The following is a 26999-nucleotide window of genomic DNA, read 5'->3' on the forward strand; positions in this document are numbered from 1 at the left end:
CATATAATCAAATGCTTCTATTTACAGTTATAAGAAAGCATGTTTTAAATTTGTCTAGGAGAAAAAACTGGTTTCTCTGACGCAGGAAAACTTACCACACTAATGAAAACTGCAGCTGACCAAGGATAGAAGGACAGCCACAAAGCTACTCTGGGACAACCATACTTAATAGAGATTAAAAATATTCGGGGTCCCTGGGTGGTTCAGTAGTTAATCATCTGTCTTCAGCCCACATCATGATCTCACATTTTATGAGCTCGAGATGAGTGAACTCAAGCCCCATCTTCGCATAAGAAAAACAGAAACAAAAAGAAAAAAACCCAGGAGGCTCTGCTTCAGGTGAGCCTGGCTCCCCTTTCTCTCTTTTTCTCTCTCTCCCCACCCCTTGCTCACATGCGCCCTCCTCTCTTTCTCAAAAAAATAATTAGAACTTCTTCAGTACTAGATGCTAACTAGTTACTCAGCATATACAATTAATTTTCATTTTTCATGGATCCTGTATTTACAAATCTGCCTACTTGGTAACATTTATTTGTGATCCCCAAATCAGTGTTTGTGGTGCTTTTGAGGTCATTCACAGTCATGCACAGAGTAGTGAAAAATCTGTTGCCCAATGCCCTCATTCTCAGCTAAGGGTGACCAAGGTGAGGTTCTGCCTCAGAGGGTCTGAGAGGGTGGGGAAGAGGGTAGGGCACTGCCAGAAGCTCTGGCTCTGGCTACGGCTAGAGGCCCAAGTCTGGCACCTGTCAGTGCAGCAGCCTCAGGTCAGTCAGTCACTTAACACCAACTACATTTTCTTTTTTGTAAAATAAATTAAAAAAAAATAGCATCTAACAGAATAAGTTTGATTAGGATTTAAGATTATAATGTATGTGAGGGGTGGGTGTGTGTGTGTGTGTGTGTGTGTGTGTGTGTTGATTCTCTTTACTGGGTGCATTTACATTGTTAAAGTAACCCAACACTAAATCAGTGATTGCTGAACCATTACTAGAGGAAATAGGTACGTGCGTGTGAACCTAGCAATGTTTTGGGGATTTTAAGAATATAATTACAGCAAATAAGGAAAATCAACTGTATGAACTATTTGACAATATTATCAAAGACCAAGCAATGTAAAGTTGCTTTACCAATGGTGAGAGGAGCAAAATACTAAAGATTTTATATTCTAGATAAATAATAATATTTGAGACCAGCAGCATAGGGTAATGATTAAGAGTATTAATCATTAGTTACTCTTAGGTTAGGCTGCCTGGGTTCTAAAAATTTACCCAATCACTTAAGAACTCTGGGAGCCTAGGCATATTATGTAATAACTCCATGTCTCCATTTCCTCATCTGAACATTGGGGACAGTAAAAGTTACTACCATGTAAGGTTAATTTAAGGATTATATAAAATAAAGCCACATATTATTTATTGAATAATGCCTGCACAAAGGAACCTTTAAATAAATGTTAGCTACTAAAATATACCTGGCAAATACAGTCAGATTCCTTAAAAAAAAAAAAAACCCACAAGTTTCTTATATTTCTAAAACTGAATAAACAATCTTTAACCTATAGCTACACTTTAAAAACATTTCATGTCACACAGTCACCTAAATTACTCATGTTACTGCGAGCTTTTTCAACTCACCATCGTTGCAGCATTCCAAGCAGTTGTTGGTGCAACCTTGGGCTGCCAGTTAGATCCTCCAGTTAGCTTCTTTTCGCCTGGCTGACTCCAATTTACATCACTTTAAATAAACGTAAATAAAAACACTAAGTGTCTGTAATTATAAACGTTCTTTACTACACATTTAGATTGAACAAAAAGATGTAGATTTAACATCTCTACACACACTTTTAAGATGAAAGCTAAATTAACTTATACATGATACCTGAGGAAACAATACAAATAAACTCACTTCTTAGTGGTTCCATTTCCAATGCCAAGATCTATGACAGGAGAAAAAGAAAGCACTTAAAACCCAGACTCGTTTTTGATACAGCTGATTTTAAAGAAGATTAAAAGAATCCAAAAAATACTTACTGCCCACAAGATTCGCTAAGGATGAATCCAAGTCATCAGATACTAACTTGTTAGGTGGGAGTTTGGCAACAGGAAGACTCTGGTTCTGAGAGGCCACTGTTGGTTTGAGAAGTCCACCTAGTTCATCAAAGCCTTAAAGTTACAAACAGACGAAATAGGATATGTAAGGGACTTTATGGCGCTATAGCTTTCTAAAGGAGATCTCTGCCTTTTCTACTTGTTTGTTTGCTGGGAAAGTCCTCCAGAACATGGGGCATTAATTAATGCCCTTAAATGGAAAAGGGAGAAATTCATCGCTTCAAAGTGAACTGAATGAAAAGGCAAATTTGCTTTGATAGAAATCATGCCTTACTTCATGACCAAATTATATTATGGTTAAAAGGGATGAAGAAAGGGGTGCCCTGAGTGGCTGAGTCAGTTAAAGTGTCCAAATTTGGCTCAGGTCATGATCTGACAGTTTGTGGGTTTGAGCCCTGCATCAGGTTCTGTGCTGATAGCTCAGAGCCTGGAGCCTGCTTTGAATTCTATGTCTCCCTCTCTCTCTCTCTCTGCTCTGCCTGTTCGTACTCTCTCTCTCAAAAATAAATAATAAACATTTTTAAAAAGGGGGGTGTTGAAGAAAGAAGCATTCAGGTAAAAAACTTTTTTATTTCAAAGTTGAAAGAGAAAGGAATAGAATGTAATTCTCCCCCTCACTGGCAAAATTTTCTGAAAACTCACATCTGAAGAAATATAGATAAAAAATACATCTCTGTAACTGTGTAAAGTTTTTCTTCTAAGAAATATCTTCTAGACCTTTTTACATTCTTCAATGTGGAGAATGTAAGGTATCTGTAAACCAGTATGTTAGAAGCAAGTGAAAAAACCCCTTAATCACTTTTCTTCTATCTAAAAACAGCTGACCTAACTCATACCTAACAATCTTATGTCCCAATGGCATGAAACCATCTAGTAAACAAGAATATTGCTTAGGAGTGAAAAATAAATAAAATAAAATCCCTTAAGGTTCTCTACCAAAGCTAAAAGAGAAAAGCAAATCCAATCAAACACACCCACTGAAGAACTCAATAGTGTGAACTAGGGGGTGCCTGGGTGGTTCAGTCCGTTAAGCATCAGACTTGATTTCAGATTTTGGCTCAGGTCATGGAATCCTAATTCGTGAGTGAGTTTGAGCCCTGCAGTGGGATTCTCTGCTTATTAGCAGAGAGCCTGCTTGGGATTCTCTCTCCCTCTCTCACTGCCCCACCCATGCTTGCTGGTTCTTGTTTTCTCTCTCTTTCTCTCTCTCAAAATAAACAAAACAAAACAAAAAAAAAATAGCATGATCTAGGAATAAGAGAATTTGAAAAAGAAAGTTAACCAAAATGGTGGTTTACAGCCTATGAACAGTTGACCTCTACTTCCTTTATCCTTTTTCCAGAAAAACAAACTCAAAAGGAGAAAGTCATATGCATCAAAAAATATAACTATAAAACTACTAGAACATAGAAAAAAATATAAATTCTTAGTCCATATTCTTTATAAGCTTGCTTACTTTTTATACATATAACTAATTACATATAAAATAAAAAACACCTCAATGTTTCTTTAAATGGCTTGAACTTAATTACTAACCAAATTAAAGGTCATCCCATAGTGAGAATAGTCAATTTTATGGAAACTCTTATTAATCTTTACCTACTTCAAATTAACAAGATATTAAATGAAAATGAATGAAAACCTGGCTCTATAAATTTATAGTTCTTTTAAGGCAAATGAACAAGCATACTATAAAAAGAATCATCCTTAAAATAACAAAAAGCCCCCACAGATCTGATACATTCTAGCTGTCTGTACACTTACTATCTCAACAAGTCAAGGTAGAACAGGTTTTTCTTTTCCTAGTTTTCAAAAATGCCAATTTCATTTCAGTAAGGGTAAAAATTGTAATGATTACAAAGCACACTCTACAAGTAGTCGTCACTAGCAAAACTTAGCAGTCTCATCTGAGAAAGATTCATTTAGGTCTAGGAGAAACAAAATCTTCCCAGCACCAAAAATGGCACTATGAAAAGGGTAACAATTAAAAACCCCTTGAAGTTCTCAGTGAGTGGTTGGTAAAAGAGAAACTACTTCATTGGCTACCCCAATTTATTTACACCTGTTCAGGGGAGTATTATTATGTCCTCACACAGAATCTAAATGAGAACATTACAGTAATGTTAATAAAAAATTTTTTTCTGGGTTGCCTGCGTGGCTCAGTCATATAAGCATCTGACTCTTGATTTCAGTTTAGGTCATGAGCTCCCGGTTCATGGGTTCAAGCTCCACGTTGGGCTCCATGCTAACATTGCAGAGTCTGCCTGAGATTCTTCCCCTCTCTTCTTCTCTTCCCCTCTCCTGCTTACATATGCACTCTCAAAGTAAATAAATTTCTTAAAAACAAACAAATGTTTCTTACCCCCAGAATCGACAATAACGTTGGTAGATTTATTTCCAAACACAGATTCAAAGTCAACATTAAGGCCAGCTGAAGGATGTGGCTGCGCAACTGGAGATGGAGTGAATCCTAAGAAAAACCAAAATGGACAAAGTTCAATTCTTCACTAACTCTACATTTATACCTCTTAATAATGATGACAAATTGAATGGAAAAAGCAATACATTTCCTCAACGAAAAACAAGGCCAATCCATTAAGCAAAATGTTTCTTAACACTACATCTTTTTGTGGTGATGACATTTTCCATAACAAAATCATCCTACTGACAAAGAAAACTAACAAACCAACTGAGGTTGAACCACTAGTTTGTTTCATTAAAAAAATGAAATCTTTGCTTATCTTTTTTACCTTAATTTTTGTATACTAACGATCTTTTAAAAACTAAACACACCTAAAATTCCAGGATTTTGGATGAAGCAAAATATATATACACAAGTGACTGTTCAATAATGAGATAAGTCTTCTATGGTGCTGAAAAAAATATATGAATCTACTTAGTATATATATATGCCTAGAAGTCTTCCCCACCCTCTAACTACTCACCTTCCTTCCTTCAATGGTTAATCAAATGCAATATGGTTAACATTCTTTGAGAGGTAACAGGATTCTGAAACTTAAACTCACTAATCCTTATGTCCCTCTTGTGTCTAGGTGCTTTTCAAATATCCAAAAAATAAAAGAGACCATTTCAACTCCTGACCACCCTCTAACTTCAATTTGCTACTTCAACAGTGAAGTGGACTATAAAATTAAACATGCTAATTTATCTAATTCAAATCTGAAATACCAGAACATAAATAAGAAACCTTCTTTCCTTTCTGTTGCACAGATGCTGGTGGTATTAAGCCAACACCCAGCTTGTATCTCTGAAGCCAGCTAGCCTACGGTAACAAATGATGATTTTCAAAAATTGTGAAAAGTTGTATTTTTGTGAAGGAGAGGTTCTGAATTTCTAGGGTTTGAAAAGAAGAATTAAAATCATCTACAAATTATTAGGGCTGTCACATGATCTGAGGAGTATACTCCAAGTAGAAAACAGTTTAGCATCTAGCAAGAATTACAAAGAAGGAATTCTTGTATTTTGTGGAGGACTACCATAAATGGCTCCTAAGTTCTCTTCACCTCTAAATTCTAGAGTCAAAATGTGTGTGTATGTATATATTCATATTATACACACATATTATTTATATAGTTATATATATAATAATATATATTATATGTATATATCAACTAGTATTAGAAGATTAGCAAATATATCATTAGGGCAAGGTTAACCTTTTTGGTCCTAAACACTGGCTCTTTTCCCTCAACTTTCTACTAAAGGACTTTCAGTCTGTCAGAATCTCACTTTGAATTCTTAATGTACATCACCAGGATATAAAGTGAAGTATTGTTCTAAAAAGACTGCTTTTTAAGAAAACTATAAAAGGAGGATAAGACTTGGTGAGAAGTCCATGAAAGTCCTCAAGACAGAGAAGCTAGAACAGTGACTTATCAATGACTCACAGCTGATACACATCAATACTCCAACTTTAAAAGTAGTACTTTATAGCTAAATGTACTTATTCCATAATTACTTAACTGCTCTTAAAGAACTGGTGTCATATAATGAGAACACAAATACAATCAAAATACAAAACAATTTAGTATATAAATCTGACCATTATTCAAAAGTTTCCCAGATTTCTAGACTTAACAATTTAACAGTATTTTAAAGTGTACAAGCAGTTTAAGAATTATACCAGGGGCTCTCTGATTCTTCTCATAACTCTTTACAACCAAGAACTAATGTGTCTATTCAAGATAGACAAAAATCTACCATATTTACCTATGTGCCCATGTGTAAGAAGTATACATATTGTTCTTTAAATCACTGTGGAAACAGTATCTTGGCTATATTTCCAAACTTTAGAAAATACATGGGACAATAATTTATGCCTAGGATAGCGTATCAAATTCCTATTTTCTCTTGCTATTTTGCCTTAGCTTTGTAGAATTTGGTGACTATTATTATGTGTAAAGAGAGAAGTCATTTCCTAAGGTATGAAAGGGCATCAGTCTGTGGAATTACAATACTATTACCTAAAAGTAGAAAAGACTTGAAAGGATATAAAGTAAACCGGAGCTAGTAGTTCAAATTTAAAAAGTCTCTAGCTATACGTAAGTGAAAAAAGTAAAAAGACTATTTTTAGTAAAATGTAATAGTTGACTGGCTACCAGGGAAGCAAGCAACCTATTTCAAAGCTAACCATCTTTTAAGTAAGGAATGTTTATAAAACATCTTGAAGGTAAGAGTTTTGTATTATCATTTCAATGAACATTAACAACTTAATGGCCTTTTATTCCAAGTCACCTTCTGGGAAACTATTATGATTTAATTTTTAAAAGTTACTTAAAAATTTAAAAAACTACATCACCATTTCAAAAGGAAAATTTAGGGACACACACAAAAAAAGATGAACAGGCTTTTTGAGACAAGGTTAACTGTATAAAATTATCATGATACTGAACGGTCTACTCTTTCATTTCACCAAAGCCAAGTGAAAACTCTGCCACTAACTGGCACTAATTCAGTTTAACATTTAGAAATCTCAGGACTACAATAATAAATTAGCTGAAAGGTACAATATGAACAAGCTTTGGGGACAAAAAGGCATTCCAAACACCTTCCAGAAAAATTTACCATTTTGTTAACAGAATTTGGTGTTAGTTCCAAAATAAATTAGGCCTCATACTTTTTGTGAAAGTAACTTCTATTTATTAAACCCTATTAAACACGACCAAGAGCTTTATAAACAGTATTATTATTTAAATCTCACAACAACCTCATGAGATATTTTTTATTATTCTCATTTTATGGATGAGTAAACAAGATTAAACAATTTACTCAAGGTCAATGATTTAATAAATGGCAAAACCAAGATTTAAACCCCAAATTGCCTGATTCTAAAATCTTAAGGTTTTCGGTTTATCCCAAATATTTCATCTTATATAAACTAGTAGGTAGAAAAAGGAAATTTTATTACTACAGCTATAATAATTATATTTATTCATCAGGACTATTAAAGTCGTATGAACTTCTTGAGCTTTTTGTAGCAAATGCTGGGTCTAAAAGAGAACAACCCATGGTAATTTTAAAACCTAAAAGCAATGAAAAAGTGTCAAGACTGTGTATGATAATTAAATAATAATTTGAGCAAAAAATCCATCCCAAATATAAAGTGATCTGAATACACAAGATGGTTTTAATAGTAGTTTTAATGACACTATGTACCAGATGTTATACATTCATATACATAAACTTTATTATCCCAATTTTCATTGGCTTAGAGGGGTTAAATACTTGTTTCAAGTCATACAGATAAGGAAGTAAACGAATTTAAAAAGGAGCTCAAACGTAAATTCACTGGATTCTAAACACATACTTTCCATCAAATATCCTCATAAATTCCATTATTTATTTATTTTATTTTTTTAAGTAGGTTCTATACCCAGCATGGAGCCCAACACAGGGCTCAAACTCAGGACCCTGAGATCAAGACCTGAGCTGAGATCAGGAGTCAGATGCCAAGCCAACTGAGCCGCCCAGGCACCCCATAAATTCCATTTTTAAATCCTTTTAATCATGTCCAACTTTGCCAGTTGATAATCTTAATTCTTTAGTTGTGTCCAATACACTTTTCAATGCCAACTGACCTATGGTAATCAACTCCCATGCAAAAAAAACAAAAACAAAAAAAATCAGCTGAAGTTTGAGGTTTCATTGCTACTGCACTGGCCTAGAATATGTTTGCAAAGACAGAAATAAGTATCAAGTAGGCCATGCCTCTCTGGAAGCTGTTTTCCATTTCTACTCTTTGCACAGTGCTGGAAAAAGCACACTTGTTTCCAGCAGGATCTCCCTATCTGTGCCACAACTGCTCACTAATTACTTAGTGTTCTATCACTAACATCTATACAAAGGGCTTTAAATTCCATAAGCTTGTAATATTAAAATGTTATAAATTCTTCTGAAAATGTGAACCTTTTGAGTATAGGCTTAAGTAGGAAGATGACAAGCATCCATTCACAAAACAATCCTGTGTTTAAACAAGACAAACAAAATTAGGCAAAAATCTGTTATTCAAAAGTATTTTTTCTTACAAAATTTAAAAAAAACCCTCATTTTAAGAAAAACAACAATAGGAGCTCCCTCCTACTTAAACAGATCATGTTAAGAGATACCATTACCTACCTCCAAATAAACCAGCTACAGTAGAAGGCTCATGGCACATAAGGGCAGTATTAGGATAAGCATGAGTGCCACAAAAAGAATCTGACAAGGCATACATGGGGGGAAAAAAAGAACAGAAAAAAAAGGAAAAGAGAAAAATGAGGACAAACAGTTAAGAGTAGAATGGAGTAATAAAAAACAAAACAAAAACAGGAGAGTCCAAGCTCTTAGTGTTCTTCAAATTACAACTTACTTTAAAAAAAAAAAAAGGTGTTTGTCTCCATTATGAATATTATATTTAAAATATATCTGCAACAAAATTTTGAAATAACCAACACTGCATTTCTTTAGAGAAATAAGAAACAGTTAGCTTTTGTCAATATTAACATGTCTTCTGATGTCTTCATTTAAGAAAGAAGCCTGAACAAGGTCACAGACATGGCACAGCTGGGACCACAACCCACTCTTCTTGACTTATAATTGCTTTAATCTGATCTAGCTGCTTAATACAGTGAACACCACATCTCAGATCAATGTCCTCCTCTGGAAGGGTTAGAGGGTGTCTATGTAGCTATCCTGATTTTCTGGGTTAAACCTATAGAGCAGAAGCTTGTAAATTACAGCCAGTAGCCTATTTTTAAATGGCCATGTGAGCTAAAATAGTTTTTCATTTTTAAGGGGTTGCTTTTAAAAATGAAACAAAAGAATATACAACAGAGATTTTATATATCCTGTAAAGCCTGAAATATTTACTAACTGTCCCTTTTACTGACCACTGTTCTAGAGCAGCACTATCCAAAATAACTTTCTAATAACAGAAATGTTTCATAAATCTGCTCTGTCCAATATGGTAGCCACCAGTCACATGTGCCACGGAAAAATAGAAATGTGGCTAATACAGCTAAGTATGTAAAATTTTAATTTTATTTAAACTTTTAATTTTAAATAATTAATGTGGCTAGTGGCTAATTAGACAATGTATCTCTAGGAATGACATACCTTAGGTGGTTCTTTCATGTCCTTAATCCTCTGAGTAAGAAACTGTTAGAATTTTTATTACACAACCGACTTCTCAGGAACTTTTAATGTGGATTAAAAGGCTTATTATTAAAAAGCCTCTTCTTACATCCAGATGGCCAACAGACACATGAAACGATGCTCAGTGTCACTCATCATCAGGGAAATACAAACCAAAACCACACCGAGATATCACCTCACGCCGTTCAGAGTGGCTGAAATGAACAAATCAAGAGACTACAGATGATGGCGAGGGTGTGGAGAGACGGGCACCCTCCTACACTGTTGGTGGGAATGTAAACTGGTACAGCCGCTCTGGAAAACAGTGTGGAGGTTCCTCAAAAAACTATCCATAGAACTCCCTTATGACCCAGCAAAAGCACTGCTAGGGATTTACCCAAGGGATACAGAAGTGCTAATGCATAGGAGCACATGTACCCCAATGTTCATAGCAGCACTTTCAACAATAGCCAAATCATGGAAAAAGCCTAAATGTCCATCAACTGATGAATGGATCAAGAAGATGTGGTTTATATATACAATGGAATACTACATGCAATGAGAAAGAATGAAATATGGCCATTCACAGCAACATGGATGGACCTAGAAGGTGTCATGCTAAGTGAAATAAGTCAAGCAGAGAAGGACAGATACCGTATGTTTTCACTCATATGTGAAACAGGAGAAACTTAACAGAAGACCATGGGGGAGGGGAAGGAGGAAAAATAGTTGGGGAGAGGGAGGGAGGCAAACCATGAGAGACTCTTGAATACTGAGAACAAACTGAGGGGGAAGGGGGAGAGGGGAAGGGAAGTGATGGACATGGAAGAAAGCACTTGTGGGGAAGAGCACTGGGTGTTATAAGAAAACCAACTTGACAATAAACTATAAATAAAAAAATAAGTTTTTGTTAATGACAAAAACCTGGCAGATTTTTTTTTAAAGTATGCTTTATACTTTCATTTGTACTATTTGTACTCAAAGGATTTAAAAGTGTTTAAATGAAATCCACATTTCCATAAGGGAAAAGGCAATGTAGACCAAAGCTAAAGGAGTCCTGCTTCAAGCTTTTGTTCCTACTAGCTGAGTTGTCTTAGTATATTAACTTTTCTGGGACTCAGGCGATCTATCCGGAAAATGTTAATAATCATCTTACCAATATGAGAGTTGGGAACTTGACCAAACATTCTCTGGAGGTCTTTGTAAGCCCGAAACCACCAATTCTATCATTTTAATCTTCAAATGCACCTACTCACCTTAGCGTATATAGCCATCAAGCTTTACTTTCTGGTCTTCCTCTTGCCCCAACCCACAGGCCCCAACTTAAGAAACATTAGGAAAATGACATTTCTAGTATATTCCTTTTGTTACAGACTTTCTTTGAATGGCTTTTATATGTTTTTATTCTGCTTCTATTTCAATGTGAAATAGCTATGGCCTTTCGCACTTAAGGTTACTGACCTCCATTCTAACCCTCTTGGGTGAATAAAAGAAGATTGACAGCCTAAAGCACATGCACTGCTCTGATGTAAAAGATGGAAATTATAGCCCCAAAGGAAAGATATCTTTCATACCCCAAATTAAGGCAACTGGCTTAGGACGACACAAGAAGCCATATTTACTAAATATATAATGGTTTACATTCAGTAAGCATAAAGAAAATACAAACTTATTAGAAAACCACACTCAAAGGATAACTCTAGCAACCCTTTATTACCAAGCAAATAAGGTACTGTAATTCACAAATTTTCTAAAGAGTAACAGAATGTAAAATTTATTTTCAACCACTTTTATTTAATTTATAATGTTTTACAATGACACAAAGGAAATACTGGTGTCAATTATTGTAATTTAGAGCTATGAGGCTAGGTATATATAACTAGAGCACCTATCTTGAAACTCTCTCAAATCTCCAACGATTGTTTTCTAGCCACTGCTCTTTTGCCCCATTAGCTATATAAAACAGAATGCTCAGAACACGGCCATGTGATCTCTTTAGGATATACAGATGACTTTCTGCATGCTGCTTTAAACAAAGATTTAAATTTGCATCATCTTAAGCTATTTACCTGAACTGAATAAAAGCCATTTCACCATCTTTTAAGGGGTGTTTAACATCTTTTTTAGCAAGGTTCAAAAACATTAATTTCAGGTTAGTATACACTCAAAAACTTACATTTTCCTGTTTTAACTCTGGAGTGAAATTTTACCTTTTTATGGATTTTTATTCCATAATTAAAGGTGATTTAGTCAAGTTGTTTTTTTATTTTCTACTTGTCATCTATCTCCAGGCTAACAATGAAGTGAAACCCTTAAGAATGAAACAGACAGGGGAACCTGGGTGGCTCAATTGTTTAAGCAACTGACTCTTGATTTCAGTTTGAGATCATGATATCAGGGTTTGTAAGCTGAGGCCCTGCATGGTGTTGACAGGGCAGACTGGCTTGGGATTCTCTCTCTCTCTCTCTCTGTGTGTGCCCATCCCCTGCTCATGTACACCCATATGCTCTCACTCTAAATAAATTAATTAATTTTAAAAACACAGAAGAATGAGACAGACTGCATGTATTTATTTGAGAAAATCTAAAATTATACTATTCACAGTTAAAACAAAATTAAGATAGGTATTAAGAGTGATTAACTACCCTCTCTCCCAAACACAAAGGGGAAAAATAGAAACATGCATAAACATGTCAGTAAGTTTTAGGAGATTTACCCTATAACCAACTTTCCGAATTAATAAATAAAGTGTGGCAAATGATGTTAGACAGCTTGAACATCACACTAATGTGATAGAGAACAAAACACTTAAAAAAGCCCAACTTCAAAGGAAATTTTCTTTCCTAAAAACTTTGACTAAATAGAATTAGGGATACTAGTGTCATTTTAAAAACCTCACTACATTACTGTTATTTAGTTTATTTTAAAATTTGATATTAAAATCCAAAATTATTACAGTGCCTTAAAAATAATCAATGAATATGTAAAAAATACTTAGGCAGTATAAACATTAATTGGAAAGAAAGGTTAAATGGTACTTTACCAACAAACATTTCATGAGTTGGTGTCCTAGTAGTAAAAGTGGATACATCTGAAGAAATGGGAAGGTGAACATCACCACTACTTTTTGTGAGGAAAGGATTTAAGCTTGGAATGGCATCATCAACAGCATCTACAGTAGCAGAGAAAGGATCTGTGCAGTCCAAGTGCATTACAGCAAAATGAAGAAAGGAAGTAAATTAGTATTGTAATTAGTCAAAAGATGCAAAGTGAAAAGTAGTAGCTATATTATTCTTTATTAATCTTAGTGCAAAACACCTAATCATCATCATCAAGATGGAAGCACTACATTTAAATATTTTAAAATGAACCCTCAGAAGAAAATATTTACATATCCAACTAACATCGGCAGCATACTAAGGATAGATCTGCTTTCCAACATCAGGAAGCCAACAGTCAGAAAGTTAAAAAGGAGAAAAAACCAAAATGCATCTATAAAAGAGCCGCCTACCCTGGACCGTGTTCCCTGACCAGGTGGGAATGTATTGGCTTTCTTGGCATAGCTATGTTTACTCAAACAACCAATATATGTGTGGTATTAGGTAAAATTTCAAAAACAAAGAGAATCAGGGGTCAAGGGGTATTTCTAACAGTTGGGGGTAAATCGTGTATAGATTCAGAGGTAGGAAATTTAAAAATACAGATGAAGAAAAATTCTAATGAATTAGAAAAAGGAAAGGAATTTTAGAAAAATGAAGAACAGACAAAAGAGTGGTGGCCACTGAGTAAACTGGGAACTGCTCTGAAGGTCCAGTTAAGGATTCTAAAGCCAAATCATTAAGGCTTGCAATGATTTGCTGATAGGGGCACCTGGGTGGCTCAGTTGATTTAAGCATCCAGCTCTTGATTTTGCCTCAGGTCATGATCTCACTGTTCCTGGGATGGAGCCCTCCGTGGGGCTCTGCAATGACAGTACAGAGCCTCTGTGGGATTCTGTGTGTGTCTCTCTCTCTCCACCCCTTCCCCATTCAGTCTCTCTCTCTATCTAAATAAACAAAATATAAAAAAATAAAAATTAAAAGATTTGCTAAATAACAAAAGTATTGTTAGAACAGTAGAATGGTACCAAATATATATTACCAAATCCTACCTCTAAAGTTATTTTTAGAATCAGATATTTACTGTATTTACACCTCATCTAAGATAGTCATCATTCTAATGACTGAAAGCCACTCATCCTATCTTAAATAAATGGGAAAAGGAAAAAATAAAAAGCAACAAAACTACTTTTAGCCTGTACTTTCTGTGCTTTTAACCAGTAGCCTGTTCTTGCCTATCCTCGTCTAGTTTGTGAACCTCACTTAACAACACTGTATATTAAGCATTGTATTTTACTCTAATAAGACTGTATGATAGAATAAGACAGTAATGGCTTAAGGATCAGCTCATTCATTATAAGCATACTGTCCCTAAAGTCAATAAATTCAAATCCTACAACTGTTTAAAAAAGGAAAGAACCAAAAAAATCTTGAGGTCAGTGGCTTATACAGAATCGTTTTATGAAACTTTAATTTTTGTATTTTTTGGATAATTATTTTGTAGGAATTAAGCATTTCTACAGAACATCACTTCACACCCAAAGATAAAGTCCTACAAACGTAACAAAATTCACTGATGTGGTACTCAAACTCAAAGAATCACATTTAACATCTTTCCCACCCCTCTACTCCTCAATAAATAGAATGATGGATTAAAAAAATCCAAAAAAGTATTGAGAAATAAGAAGTAGAAAACAGATACAAGAAACAGGTTTTCTGTACTAAAATAAAAATGTAATGATGACCAGCCTAACTCCTGTCTGAATAAGAAAGGAGATGTATTATGTTTAGAGTTGATCAATTCATTCAAAGTATTATTTTAAAATACTGAATAGTGGCATGAAGTTTTTGAAGTACATCAGACATTGCTGGACTCAAAACATCCCTCTAGCTTTTCATGCCTTTTGCCATGAGAGAAGTCATTCAAAAAAACACATTTTTCTATTACCCATCTATTGGTTTATGAGAAAAGACATGTCTGGGAAAAGTTATTAGTTATCTGCTACTCTAATAAATGATTCTTACATAAATACTTATTATCAATCATCTTCTATGAAACACCCTAGAGAAGAATATACAGAACCATGTAAGTACACCTGTACTGTCAATCAGATAATAAGAAAAACCAGTTTTTTAATCTACTTGACAAAACATTAAAAGTAATCTAGATTATGTTAATCTGTTAGTGGACACTAAACTATCAATAATAAAAACAAATTGATTAAGATAAAAAAAATAACGTTCCAGCTATCCCAGCTTAAAATTTATTTACCAGGCTGGCAACTACTATAAATTCCTTAAACTTTTAAAAAATAGTTTTTACCATTATTCATTTGAATTTAATTTTATGTTACAACATCAAAAAATAATCCAAAAAACTGAGGATTAAAATCCAAAAATTGAGAATCAACACTATTTTGTCCTAAATACTGGATACCTACACTTACACAAAGACAAATGAGTTTTTCATAATGTGTTGTGTGTTTCATGCCAGCTAAGAGTAAAGCAAATTAAACTTCAGAACAAGTTTTATTTTTTGCCTGAGTTAAATTTTGATATCTTGCTTAAAATATACATGGGTGTACTGAGTTGATAATATTATATATTGTTACATTTGCTGTGACACAAAATTGTAAAGGTGATATAAACTTAAATATTCTCACATATTAGTTAGTATTCAACACCAAGTGGTCATTCAGACCATTTCTTGAAAAATCAAAGGCTCATCAATAAATGCAATGAGAGGAACAGAAGAGCTTGTGTTCTCTCATGTTCACTTTTAGGTGGAATCTTAAATGCCTTTTATATAAACATGCAAACCTTAGTTCCCTTTAACTCTACACTGTGAATTTATCTGTGGGAATACACATCATCTCTGTGGTGCTTAGAATAAGAACTTAGTTAATACCAAATCTGTTTTAAAAATATCAAATCTGTTATTAAAAACCATTTTTAGCAAATGAAAGCAAGAGAAACATAGAATAAGATTATAGAATTATCAAAAGAATCATATCTTTGTTTTGCAACATGCTATAAAAGCAGCATGATGTAAAATGTTACATATTTCAAATGTTTTGGTAAATGGTCAATTTCAAAAAACCTGTAACATTCTCCTGTTATGATTAGAACATTTTATATACAGTATTAAGACTTATTTATCTTAGCCTAACTTTAATTTTAAAACTAAAGTAAAAAAATCTTAATCCAAATGTCTTTGATATAAAAATACTGATTTAAGAAGTATTCAAAGTTCCTGACTTAAAACACTCTTCAGCTATCCAATTATGCAGAAGTCCAAACTCTGAATTTATCACCTGCTCAGAAATATGAAAGACAAGATATAATTCTTAAATTAAGAGGTTCATAGTAAAAATCACTGTCCTTTCCTCATATGTAATGAACTTTTGGAAAAATAACAGTCAACTGCTACAGCCTCTGTTCCCACTGTACTTGATTTGTATTTTTAATACAGTCTTATTTGTACACAGAAAGCCTAATGTTAAAATATGAAGGAAATTTTGATGGAAATAATACAAAAAGAACAGTAACCTAAAACAGAAAACTAAAACATGACTATGTGTATTCCAATATACTGTTTTCACAGACTGCTGTGAAATAATTTCTTCTGACAGGACATCAAACAATTCTTACAAGCTAAAATTAATAAAATTCTTCCACAGTAATAGTCCATCTGGTTTCATATAAAAGTTCAATAATCCAAAGCAGAAACTTTAACTTTTCATTATATAATTATCTATCCCCAAACAAAACAACTTCACAGTTCAGTTTCTTTGAAACGTCCTAATGGTTCTCACTAAGCCTACTGTAAAATGTCTCATCTATTTAGAAAAACAACATTCAGCCTTAATTTCAGAAAAACAATGACATTGTTTTTTTAAAGCGGGGGTGAAGCAAGTTAACACTTGCTTAAGATCTCTCAGATCTTAAGATTTAGCTAAATTAAACTAATCATCTAAGTCTGTTTTTTTTTTTTAAATCAAGTCATGGCTCACAAAATTAGTGTAGAAATCTTAGTGTTTCACTATTCCTGTTCCCTGCTATATCCTGAAACCAAAAATAACCTGTCCAGAAAAGAAAGAAAACATCCACTGATTCAACAAACTTATTAAAAATCAAGGTGTCCTAGGCATTGATAATACAGCACTAACAAAATATTTAAAAACTCCTGCCTTCACAGAGATTATGTTCTATTAAACCAAATAGAGCCTCAAGAAGTAACTATTAAAAACAATGAAACAAAAAAGTTCTGAAAATTCCAATTATCAAAATACATATGAAAATTCTAATTCATGTTAACATAAAAACATGCTACAATAATTAATTTATCTTGCTATGAGAGGTAAGCTGATCAATTCAGATTTTACATGAGCAATAAATATTTTAAGGTAGGTTGCCATTCTCTATAGTTCTGTAGACAGCATCCTGTCTCAGAATATCACCCCTTTAACTCCCCAAATAATTTCTGAGTATCTGTAAAATAATACATATATGCAAACAAAAGCACCAAAACCAACCAAATGAAATCTTTTGAAAACGATTATATGTCTAAGCAAAACTGCTTAAAAATTGATGTGGACTAGGCTCAATCCTTCAAAGATACCAGGTCAGTGATCACAAGACAATCGCCTTCAGATCAAAGAACTACTCCAGGGCAGCAAACATTCCTATTGCGATTAGAGGTAAATTCTTTGAATACCAAAATCTTAAAAATCTAAACTTAAAGTTTTAAATACAAGCAGCATAAAGTTTGTCATAACATTTGCAGTCAGAACATAGTTTATTGCGTAATAACACTGTATGACTTTTATAGAACCTTATATTTACAAAGAGTTTTCTTTCTCCATTAGTCTTCTTTTTCTGGACCAAAAGCACAATAACCCTTACGCATTTTCTGGTTATAGAATAGATATTCAACATTAAAACAATGATTTCATACTTCAGTATACATTAGATCCTTCACCTTCATTAAAACCTCATTTCATAATTTAATTGAACGGAAATTTCAAAATTACATTTACAAATATATGAAAATGTTTTCAAGGAACAAAATTAAAATTACCTCATTGCCATTTTAAATGTTTTTCAAGTTCACCTGTATCGAATGTAACTAAAAACTACACAAATGAAATACTATAGAATGCAGATGGGAAAGGCCTATACAACATATAAAGTAGAATTCATTAATGCTTACCTCCCCATGTACTTGCTACCTGAGAAGCAGATGGCATAGGAAGTACAGATGGGTGAAAAGTTGGCTGTTGCAAATCAAGCAAATCATTTGGTAGCTTTGATGTGCTAGGAAAATATTTTGAAAAGATTATTTATTTATCTTTTTATTTATTAGGCAAACCTTGCTGTATCAGCCCCTCTCTTCTGTCCCAGTAAATGAAAACATTAAAAGTAAAAAAAAAAAAAAAAAAAAAGGCCCCAATAATGTAACTCTCAAAAGGAGGAACAGTTTCAGCAAGGTTAACAGTTGCATACCCTTAATATATATAACAGCATATCTAGGTTTATGATAGCATATTTCTAAGGAGGTCTGGACAAAGTATTCAAGTACTTTGAATCTTAAATTTATATAGGATTCAAATAATTATACTATACCCCTTTGGGAATGTATCAGTAACTCTCCCAAGAAAATACTGATTTCCTTACTGAAATGTACCAAAACAACATTATTCTGAAATATGAAACATCATGGCAATTTTAATCTTTTTTTAAGGAAATGTATTTTCTTACTTTTAATCTTCAAAGCATGTCCATTACATTTGTAGTACTAAAACCCCTAACAAAGCAAATTACCTGTTACTCTTACTTGTCCTGTTTCAATATCCAAACATATTAACAATACAGAAATTGTACATGCATATATGACATACACTTATAACAGAGTCACCCCATTACACAACTACAGGGGGATTACTTACATGATATGTATGAATTTTATGTGATTAAGGAATAACAACTAATAAAAGATCCCAGAGGGGTTCCTGGGTGACTCAGTTGGTTGAGTAGCCAACTCTTGATTTTGGCTCAGGTCATGATCTCATGGTTAGCAGGTTTGAGCCCTGCATCAGGCTCTGCACTGATGGCACAGAGCCTACTTGGGATACAGTCTTCCTCTCTCTCTGCCCACCTCCCCACCCCACCTCGTGCTCTGTCTCTCAAAAATAAACATTAAAAAAAAAAAAATCCCAGAGTTTCCATGAATTGAAGCATTGTGTATACAACAACAAAGATCATTTTTAACTTCCACTTACTCAAAAACAAAATGTCTTTTAGATGTAAAAATAGTTTTACAGATAAATAAAAATACAAGTGCTTTAGGGGAAAAAACAGAATAAGGCAATATGCATTGTTATAGGCTGTTAAAATTTGCCTTTGATTATAATTAAAAAGGTAAAAACTTTGAGTGTATTAAGTGAAATAGAAAATAGTCAAATTAGTTCTTTATCTGATAATTTGTTTCATTCTAAAACAGTCAGTATCTTTTCCATTTATTTCCCCTAAGACAGACTTCTAAGATCCTCAAGTGGAGATGCTTCATGGGTTGAGTGTTATTTTAAACATTTAAAAATTTAAAGAGGCAGCATGCCAAAAAACAAACAAGAAAAAAAATAATTATAAAGTTGAAAGAAAAACAACTGAATTCAACAAACATCTATTAAGACTTTAGGGAACAGGTAGCAACTCAGTAAGTTACACTGAAGGATGACAGGACTCAGTAGGCAGGAGGGAAGAACTTCTGAGGCTTTAACTCCTCCTGTTCCCTGATGTTTGTTGAAAACGAACCTAGAGCTGAAGGGAGAGGGAGAGCGGGGAAGGGGGTGATGGTCATGGAGGGGGGGGCACTTGTAGGGAGAAGCACTGGGTGTTACATGGAAACTAATTTGACAATAAACTATTATAAAAAATAAAAACAAAATAAACAGCAACAACAAAATCAAAGACACTGTCCTTTAGTATAGGACTGTGCCATACCAGCCACGTGGGATTCTGTTGGAAATGTAAAATCTTGGGCCTCGCCTTATACCTAATGAGTCACAAACTACGGGGTTGAGGTTCAGAAACCTGTGGCTTCAGACCTGTAGCTTCAGACTCTATCCAGGTGATTCTGATGCTTACTAAAGAATGAGAACCACTCACTTATACCATACAATATCTTATGTGGAAAATAGGTCTTTAAAAAAAAAAAGAAGAAGAAAAGAAAAGATTAAGAAATAACTGAGCCAGGACTCAAACCAGAATTTGACTTCCAAACTTCTACTTTAAATCATCATTCTGAGATAAACGATAGGATAAATTTAAAATAATCCAATTATTGAATTTGCCTGGAAATATTATTTCCATTGTTAAGTAGCTCCAATTATTGACACTGCAACAAGATTATTGACATTGGTCTGGGAGGCTTCAATACCACAGAAATCTGGCTTAAGCTCTTATGGTGTTCTAGATTGCTAAATTTAATATCAGGCAATAAATAGACATGAAAGACATTTAATATCTAATGAAAAGATACTGTGAAATATATTACCATACCCCTATATATGTGTGTACCCATACATATAAATGAAACATCTGCCCATAGATAACCCGCTACATTCCAATTAGTATAAATTTGTAATTTAGCCATTTTCCATTTCCTAAATATGCAACATATAAACTCTTATCACTTTATACTTAATTATACCACTATCACCATTTATGAATACCGCCATGTAACTTATGAATATAAAATCATAAATTAAACTAAATCTGAAAAGCTCTTTCTATGAGAAGTCTTTAGATCTAAGTATTCCACAGTAATCTTTACCTTCTCCACCTACCTGTTAGAAGAACTAGGGGTAGAAAATATGTCAATGGCTGGTGCAGTCATTATACCCCCTGCAGAGGTGGACACAGGAGAGGCTGCAGTTGTTAAAGAGGTATGAGGTTTCTTTGCAAGTTCTTTTAGGCGCTGTTCCTGTTGAAAAAGAACTGGAATAAGGATACCAGAAACCAGATTTGAAAAATCTGAGATCTCTGAAGAAAAAAAGCACTTTCTGATTTTGTTTGTTCTGATAGCAGAAAAGGGTTCTCAGTTTCATCAGTCAGTCAATATTAGGATGAAAAATCAGACTACTGAGTTTCACCCCATTTGGATAACTATGATTAAATACTGTTAGTCTATTTAGAGGTTCTAATTACTTTTTGAATACCTGTACCTACTTTTCCAAATAAAGAGAGTACAAACACCTACCTTTAAAGCTTTTAAACGAGCCTGTTCTTCCTCTAATGCTGCCTGCTTTTCCCTTTCATCCACTTTGGTTAGAGACAGGCCAGTGCTTGCCAGGGAAGAGACTGCATTGGAAAGTGTTGTTGCCCTAGGAAATTGGACAAAGGTAATTTGTCTTTTTGCAACCTGGTTATAAAATGGTCTGGCAGCAGAGCTATGGATTGGCACTACAATTATGAATTTACCTTATGCAGTAAAAATCAGTACTTCAGATAAAATATTCTACCCAGTAACCTACAGGATTATTAGCAATTAGCTAATTTATACAAATATTAACTGCTTTTTAAGTTGTTAGACTTTTTGGAAAGGGTTCACAATAAAGGTAAGGGACACAGCTTCTTCCAAGCCCCAAGGGAGGGAACTAATGCAATTAGAAAAGAGTTCACATACTCCCAGGAAAACCCTGATGGGCAAAATGTACTGAGTTTCTCACAGGAAATTACTCCACTAATTTATAGCCTTGGTTTTGGCAGTACTACAGGAACACGAAAACATTAGTGCCAGAAATATATAATGTGTGTCTAAATAGGTTTCCCTTAAAACACCCAAAGATGTCATTCCCAGAAGACCACAGGTTCTTTCAGAGGGAAGATCAATTTCATCAGTCCATCTGGCGCCTCTTTCCCAAACATATTACACATACACAATGCATCACTACAAGTCATCTCCTTTCTCTTATACCATAAACCCTAACAACATATATTCCCAAATGTCAATTTTAGGCAATGTAAACAATTGCAGTAAAGAGTTCTAACCTGAAGAACTACTACTCTTGAGCTTCACTCATTTTCCTTTTATCACACACCAACATCATTAATTTATACTCTAAGCACACAAGTGGCAAACTATTTAAATTTTACATAAAATCAATTTTTATAAAATACATCTCAGAAAACAAGGAAAGAATAATACAACTGTGATAGAAATACAAGAAACCCAGCAAATTTTATGATAAAAAAAATGTATGATATTAAATCAATGCACCTCAACTACTTGGCCATATTTATGACTCATTTCTTATATAAGAGAGCCATCTAATTTGGCTTATGCTTCTAAAAACTTTCTAAAAATTCAATGAACGACTTTGGAATGAAAAAGTATTAAAATCCAGTAACAACATTTTCCTTTAATAATTACTTAAATTTTGTTGCCACAAATAAAGTTCTGAAACAATCAAAACACCTAAAGAAAAGGAAGGCTTTCATTACATTTTATGCAAATTTTTTTCATGCCATTAAAAGGAAATCTTCATAAAGAAACATGAGGATTACTCAACTCACACTACCCAACATAAAGCTTGTGTTACAAGGTCAACAGGACATGAATTGTGCTATTTTCAGTTTGCTAAGTTAACTGGTTTTAGTCTTGGAAATCAGCTCAAAGCCCAACAGACTGATTAAAATGTCAAATATCAACACCCATGAAATGGCATCAGGGAAAGATAATGAATTTTGACGTTAGATATTCTAGGTTTGAGTCCCAGAATTACTACTGCATACTTCACTGGGCTACAGTGAGGGTTATTAATCAAATTTGTAAAACCCTTATAAGTATAAGACCTCATATGAATCAATGAATTACCATCTTTAAGAGAAATACTGACACTGTGAATACAATTGTAAACCAAGTACTCAATGTTATCATCTTAAGAGATGAGAACATCAAGGGGCAACTGGGTGACTCAATTAAGCATCTGACTCTGGGTTTCAGCTCAGGTCAGGATCTCATAATTTGTGAGATCGAGCCCTGTGTTGGGCTCTGTGCTGACAATGTGGAGTCTGCTTGGAGAGAGAGAGAAAGAGAGAAATGCTGACTTCTACTGAAGATCAGGAACTATTCCAAGAATTTACACGTATTAACCTATTTAATCCTTGGTAGCAACTCTATTAGGTACATGCCATTAAGTCCATTATATGATTAAATCAAGATAAGGCAAAGTTAAAAGCCTTGGAACTTTTAAAAGCTAGATTCATCAACTCTCTCAGAAACATCACTCCTAGGCAACTTCTTTGTCCTACAAAGCATAATTTACCTGCTTGCAGCTGTAGAATCTTTGATTTTCTTTCCTTCCAAGGATGCTAAATGCTGTTCCAAAGCATCAAGAAGACTGCTGGGGGCCTAAAATATTAAGATTTTCATGATAAGCAGGCCATTGGTCAAGATAAATTAAGTATCACCTAACATATGAGAAAAAATAAATAGGTATATTCCTCATGAACTAATTAACAGTGGAGTTTTATTTTTATTACACTCTTACAAGGAATATTAATAAAGAAAAATAAAAACTGAGCCTATGTAAACATGAAATATTAAAAAGTTCCTGCAAGTACTTTCATTTGAATTTTATTTGAATTTTAAATAAAAACATACTCTTAAAAGCTAGATATATTATTGGGCATGTTTCTGGCATTTTAGTACTTACTGAGTAAATGAAAGTGTGCAAAACATTATTTTACTGATAAATGAAAAACTACAGACCAGCATTAAGAAAACACAAATTAAAATCACGGTGAGAAAACTTCTTACCCACTAGAATGGCTAAAGTTAAACAGATTAGCAACATCAAATGTTGGTGAAGATATGGAACAACTGCAATTCTCACACAATGCTGGTCAAAATTCATCCACCTTAAAGGATCTGAATTTTTTTTATGACGTTAAAACATACATCTAGCTTAACTACCCAATTTCATTCCTAATTATTTATGCAAGGGACATAAAAACCTATCTCTATAATAAAAGACTTGTTAAAGAATGTTTTAAGTAGCTTAATTTAAAATAGTAAAAAACTGGAAATAATCCAAAAGTCCATCATTAGGAAAATAGATGAACAAAATTGTGGTAAAACTCAAACAGTGGAATACTATTCAGCAATAAAGAAGAATGAATGATACATTCAATAACAAAGACAGAGCTCACAACACTATGATGAGCAAAAGAAGTCAAATACAAGAATAAATACTTGCATGATTCCATTTATATCACACTCAAGATCTGATAATATTATGCTATTAGAAATCAAAACAGTGATTTGTGGAGGGGACTAGGGAGTGACCAGAAGGGGACCTGAGAGTTGCACTGATGGAACTAATTAAATATTGCACAGCATGCTGATAACACAAATGTTAATTATCAAACTTCACTGAAATGGATACTTTACTCGATTTTGTTTTAAAAAGAAAGATTGGCCTTTAAAGACTATGTATCAAATCTCAACTTAGTATGAAGATCTAGTTACTTTCAAAAGGAAACCTTTTCAATGAGTTGAAAAGGAACTGTTCACTATCTTTAAGTCAAACAAATGCATCAGTGGCATTTACTTGCCCCAAATATTCTTCAGGTTTGAGATAGAGTTACTGGATTATAGGGATCTAAATCTCTGTACCAATTATGACTTCAACAATTTCCTTCATTCTGTATCTTCCCTCTACATGCAAAACTTTAGTAGGAGAAAGACATGGTAGAAAACCAATTAAGGCTGGAAATACTAGATTATAATATTAACGTCTATGTTGAACTGAGAACACATGTGTACCACTCCCTAGTCTCAACGAAATGTCTGCTAAGAGTCCCAAAGACACTAGTATTATCTCCATTTTACAAATAAACAACCTGAGACAGTGAAAATTAAATAACTTGCCCAAGAACACTTACCTGATACAAGCAGGAGCCAACAAAAGTTCTAGGGTATATATGACCTGAATGTCTAGATATTAAGTACTATGCTATCTAATCTTTAATTAAAACTGGGCATTTGATAGGACGCCTGGGTGGCTCAGTCAGTTAAACATCAAACTTTGGCTAAGGTCATGACTTTTGGCTCATGGTTCAAGCCCTTCTTCAGGCTCTGTGCTGACAGTTCAAAAACTGGAACCTGCTTCAGATTCTGTATCTCCCCCTCTCTCTACCCCTCCTCTCTCTATCTCTCAAAAATAAACATTTCTTAAAAATTAAAAAACAACAACAACAACAACAGGCATTTGAACTGTAGAGATTAAAGGAAATAAACTGAAGGAATGGTATAGTAGTGGCTAGCTCCACCAACGTAAGAAGTGAGATCATGTTAGAACACTCAGCAAAATATGTTAAAATCTGTCAAGAAAAATTACACCAATCTCCTTGACAGTAGGAGCTGCATATTATTCATCTTTGTGCCCTTCAAATCTAGCAATACATGTAACAGACAGTAAAATTATATTATAACCATATACTTACCTGTGAAAGGTCTGGTATATCACCTCTGTCAATTCCAACTTGCTGTAAAAAGAAGCAGCATTGTACTTAATAAACAAAATTATAATAAAAAATAAAAATTTAGAAAATGATATTATGGCTAGTATCACAAACAATATTCTAGATCGACTTCTTTAAAATCAGAATATTTAATCTCCAGAGGTACCATTCACTATTTACAAGGGATTAGACGTTATTTAAACGGTTCTAAAAGTTGTAAAAGGAGAAGAACCAAAGTTGGAAATCCAAGAAAGCTATCTACATCTTCTAAGCACTTAATATTTAAGTTACCTTGTCACAATCTAAAAACATCCATCACTTTTATGTGTCATTATGACAAAAACACTATAGGAATAAAGAGAAAAGATGACCATGAACGAGTTTCCTAGGTCATAAAAGGGAGGAACAAACTTTAGAATGACTGTCTTTCTCCATAAAGTTTACTGGCAATCCCCACAGATAACAATTTTTAAAAATGATGTTCATGCAAGTAGGCCAGGTTTTATGCGAATGCCAAGTGATCTTCCAACCAGGATATAACTATCTACACAAACCAATACACAAACTAATACACTTTCATGATGTTCAGGCATTAGGCAATTTCCAGGAAAAATGATAAAAACCATTCCTACTTTTCTAGTGACTAAATTAAAAAACTATTTTCCCTTCCTATGGTTATGTTTCTTTTTCTAATCATCTTCTCTTCCTTTTCACAACCCCTCAAGGGCCAGTCCCAGAATGATATCAGAAAATCTGACAAAATAATCCATACTAAGATCTTAATAGCTAATCACTAACCAAACATGAATCTCCTCCAAACACATTTGAAAAGGTTACTTGTACCTTTCCTCCAAGGACTAAGGTTTCATCATGAAATTGCAACCCAAAAACAGCCTGATGAAAGAATATTTTATTTCTCAGATCATGTGGAGCAAATGGCCTATTTCATCTCAGACCAAAAAACTGGAGGTAAGGTAAATAAAGGCTTAAAAGTTAAGTCAGTAACTATAACTATCAAATGCAGAGAACATAAGAGGCCAAAGGGAAAAGTCAACAAATTAAAACATTTAAAGAATTTACTGAAAACATAGCATAAACACTACACCTTTTTGTTTTAGTATATGACTGACCCTAAAGAAATGGAAAAAAACATTGATTTCTTGAAAGATACTCTAAATCCAACAAAAACTTCAGTAGATTTCATAAAATAGCTAACATAAAGCTCTTTCCTTCAAAAGGTCTCATGATGCTGATCTATTTCATCTGTTAGAGAATGAAATATCACTATGGTAATAGCTAGAATCACCAACTTGCTAGTTCTAGATTAACTACTTTGATATAACTGATAAATTTTAGTCATCTTCCAGAATTATCTTAGGGTAGAGGAAGGGAAAACAAGCAAAAACACTTTGAGAGTTGCCTCTGTGCAAGCAAGATAATGCCTTCTATGACCATTTCAGAAAATTATGTTTAAACAGATTTATAAAATTAGATTGCCCTATAACCTTAATTCATGGTTTTCATAATCAATGATAAATTGAGTATATACACTTAATTGACTTCTTTGGAGGAACAAAACATCATGAACCATGTGATTTTAGTTCCAAGTCTCACTGGAGGAAAAAGACTTATA

General features: G+C 33.8%; 1 protein-coding gene across 13 annotated transcripts in view; it reads right to left on the reverse strand.

The window, feature by feature from the left end:
* Positions 1 to 26999, reverse strand: part of PICALM (phosphatidylinositol binding clathrin assembly protein) — a 106915-nt gene that overhangs the window by 21048 nt on the left and 58868 nt on the right. For 4 of the 13 annotated variants that reach the window (XM_029914829.1, XM_029914820.1, XM_029914824.1 and 1 more), the window contains exons 8-17: positions 25349 to 25390; positions 23167 to 23252; positions 21099 to 21222; positions 20686 to 20822; positions 18051 to 18154; positions 12784 to 12933; positions 4471 to 4578; positions 2031 to 2162; positions 1906 to 1936; positions 1635 to 1734 (exon numbers count right to left, since the gene is read on the reverse strand). In XM_029914829.1, the coding sequence (XP_029770689.1) occupies positions 1635 to 1734; positions 1906 to 1936; positions 2031 to 2162; positions 4471 to 4578; positions 12784 to 12933; positions 18051 to 18154; positions 20686 to 20822; positions 21099 to 21222; positions 23167 to 23252; positions 25349 to 25390 (1014 nt within the window). The remainder of the gene's footprint in view (positions 1 to 1634; positions 1735 to 1905; positions 1937 to 2030; positions 2163 to 4470; positions 4579 to 12783; positions 12934 to 18050; positions 18155 to 20685; positions 20823 to 21098; positions 21223 to 23166; positions 23253 to 25348; positions 25391 to 26999) is intronic. The other 9 variants (XM_029914830.1, XM_029914819.1, XM_029914818.1 and 6 more) reach the window with 5 other exon arrangements.

Source organism: Suricata suricatta, chromosome 11 (genome assembly GCF_006229205.1).
Source record: "Suricata suricatta isolate VVHF042 chromosome 11, meerkat_22Aug2017_6uvM2_HiC, whole genome shotgun sequence".
Taxonomy (NCBI): domain Eukaryota; kingdom Metazoa; phylum Chordata; class Mammalia; order Carnivora; family Herpestidae; genus Suricata; species Suricata suricatta.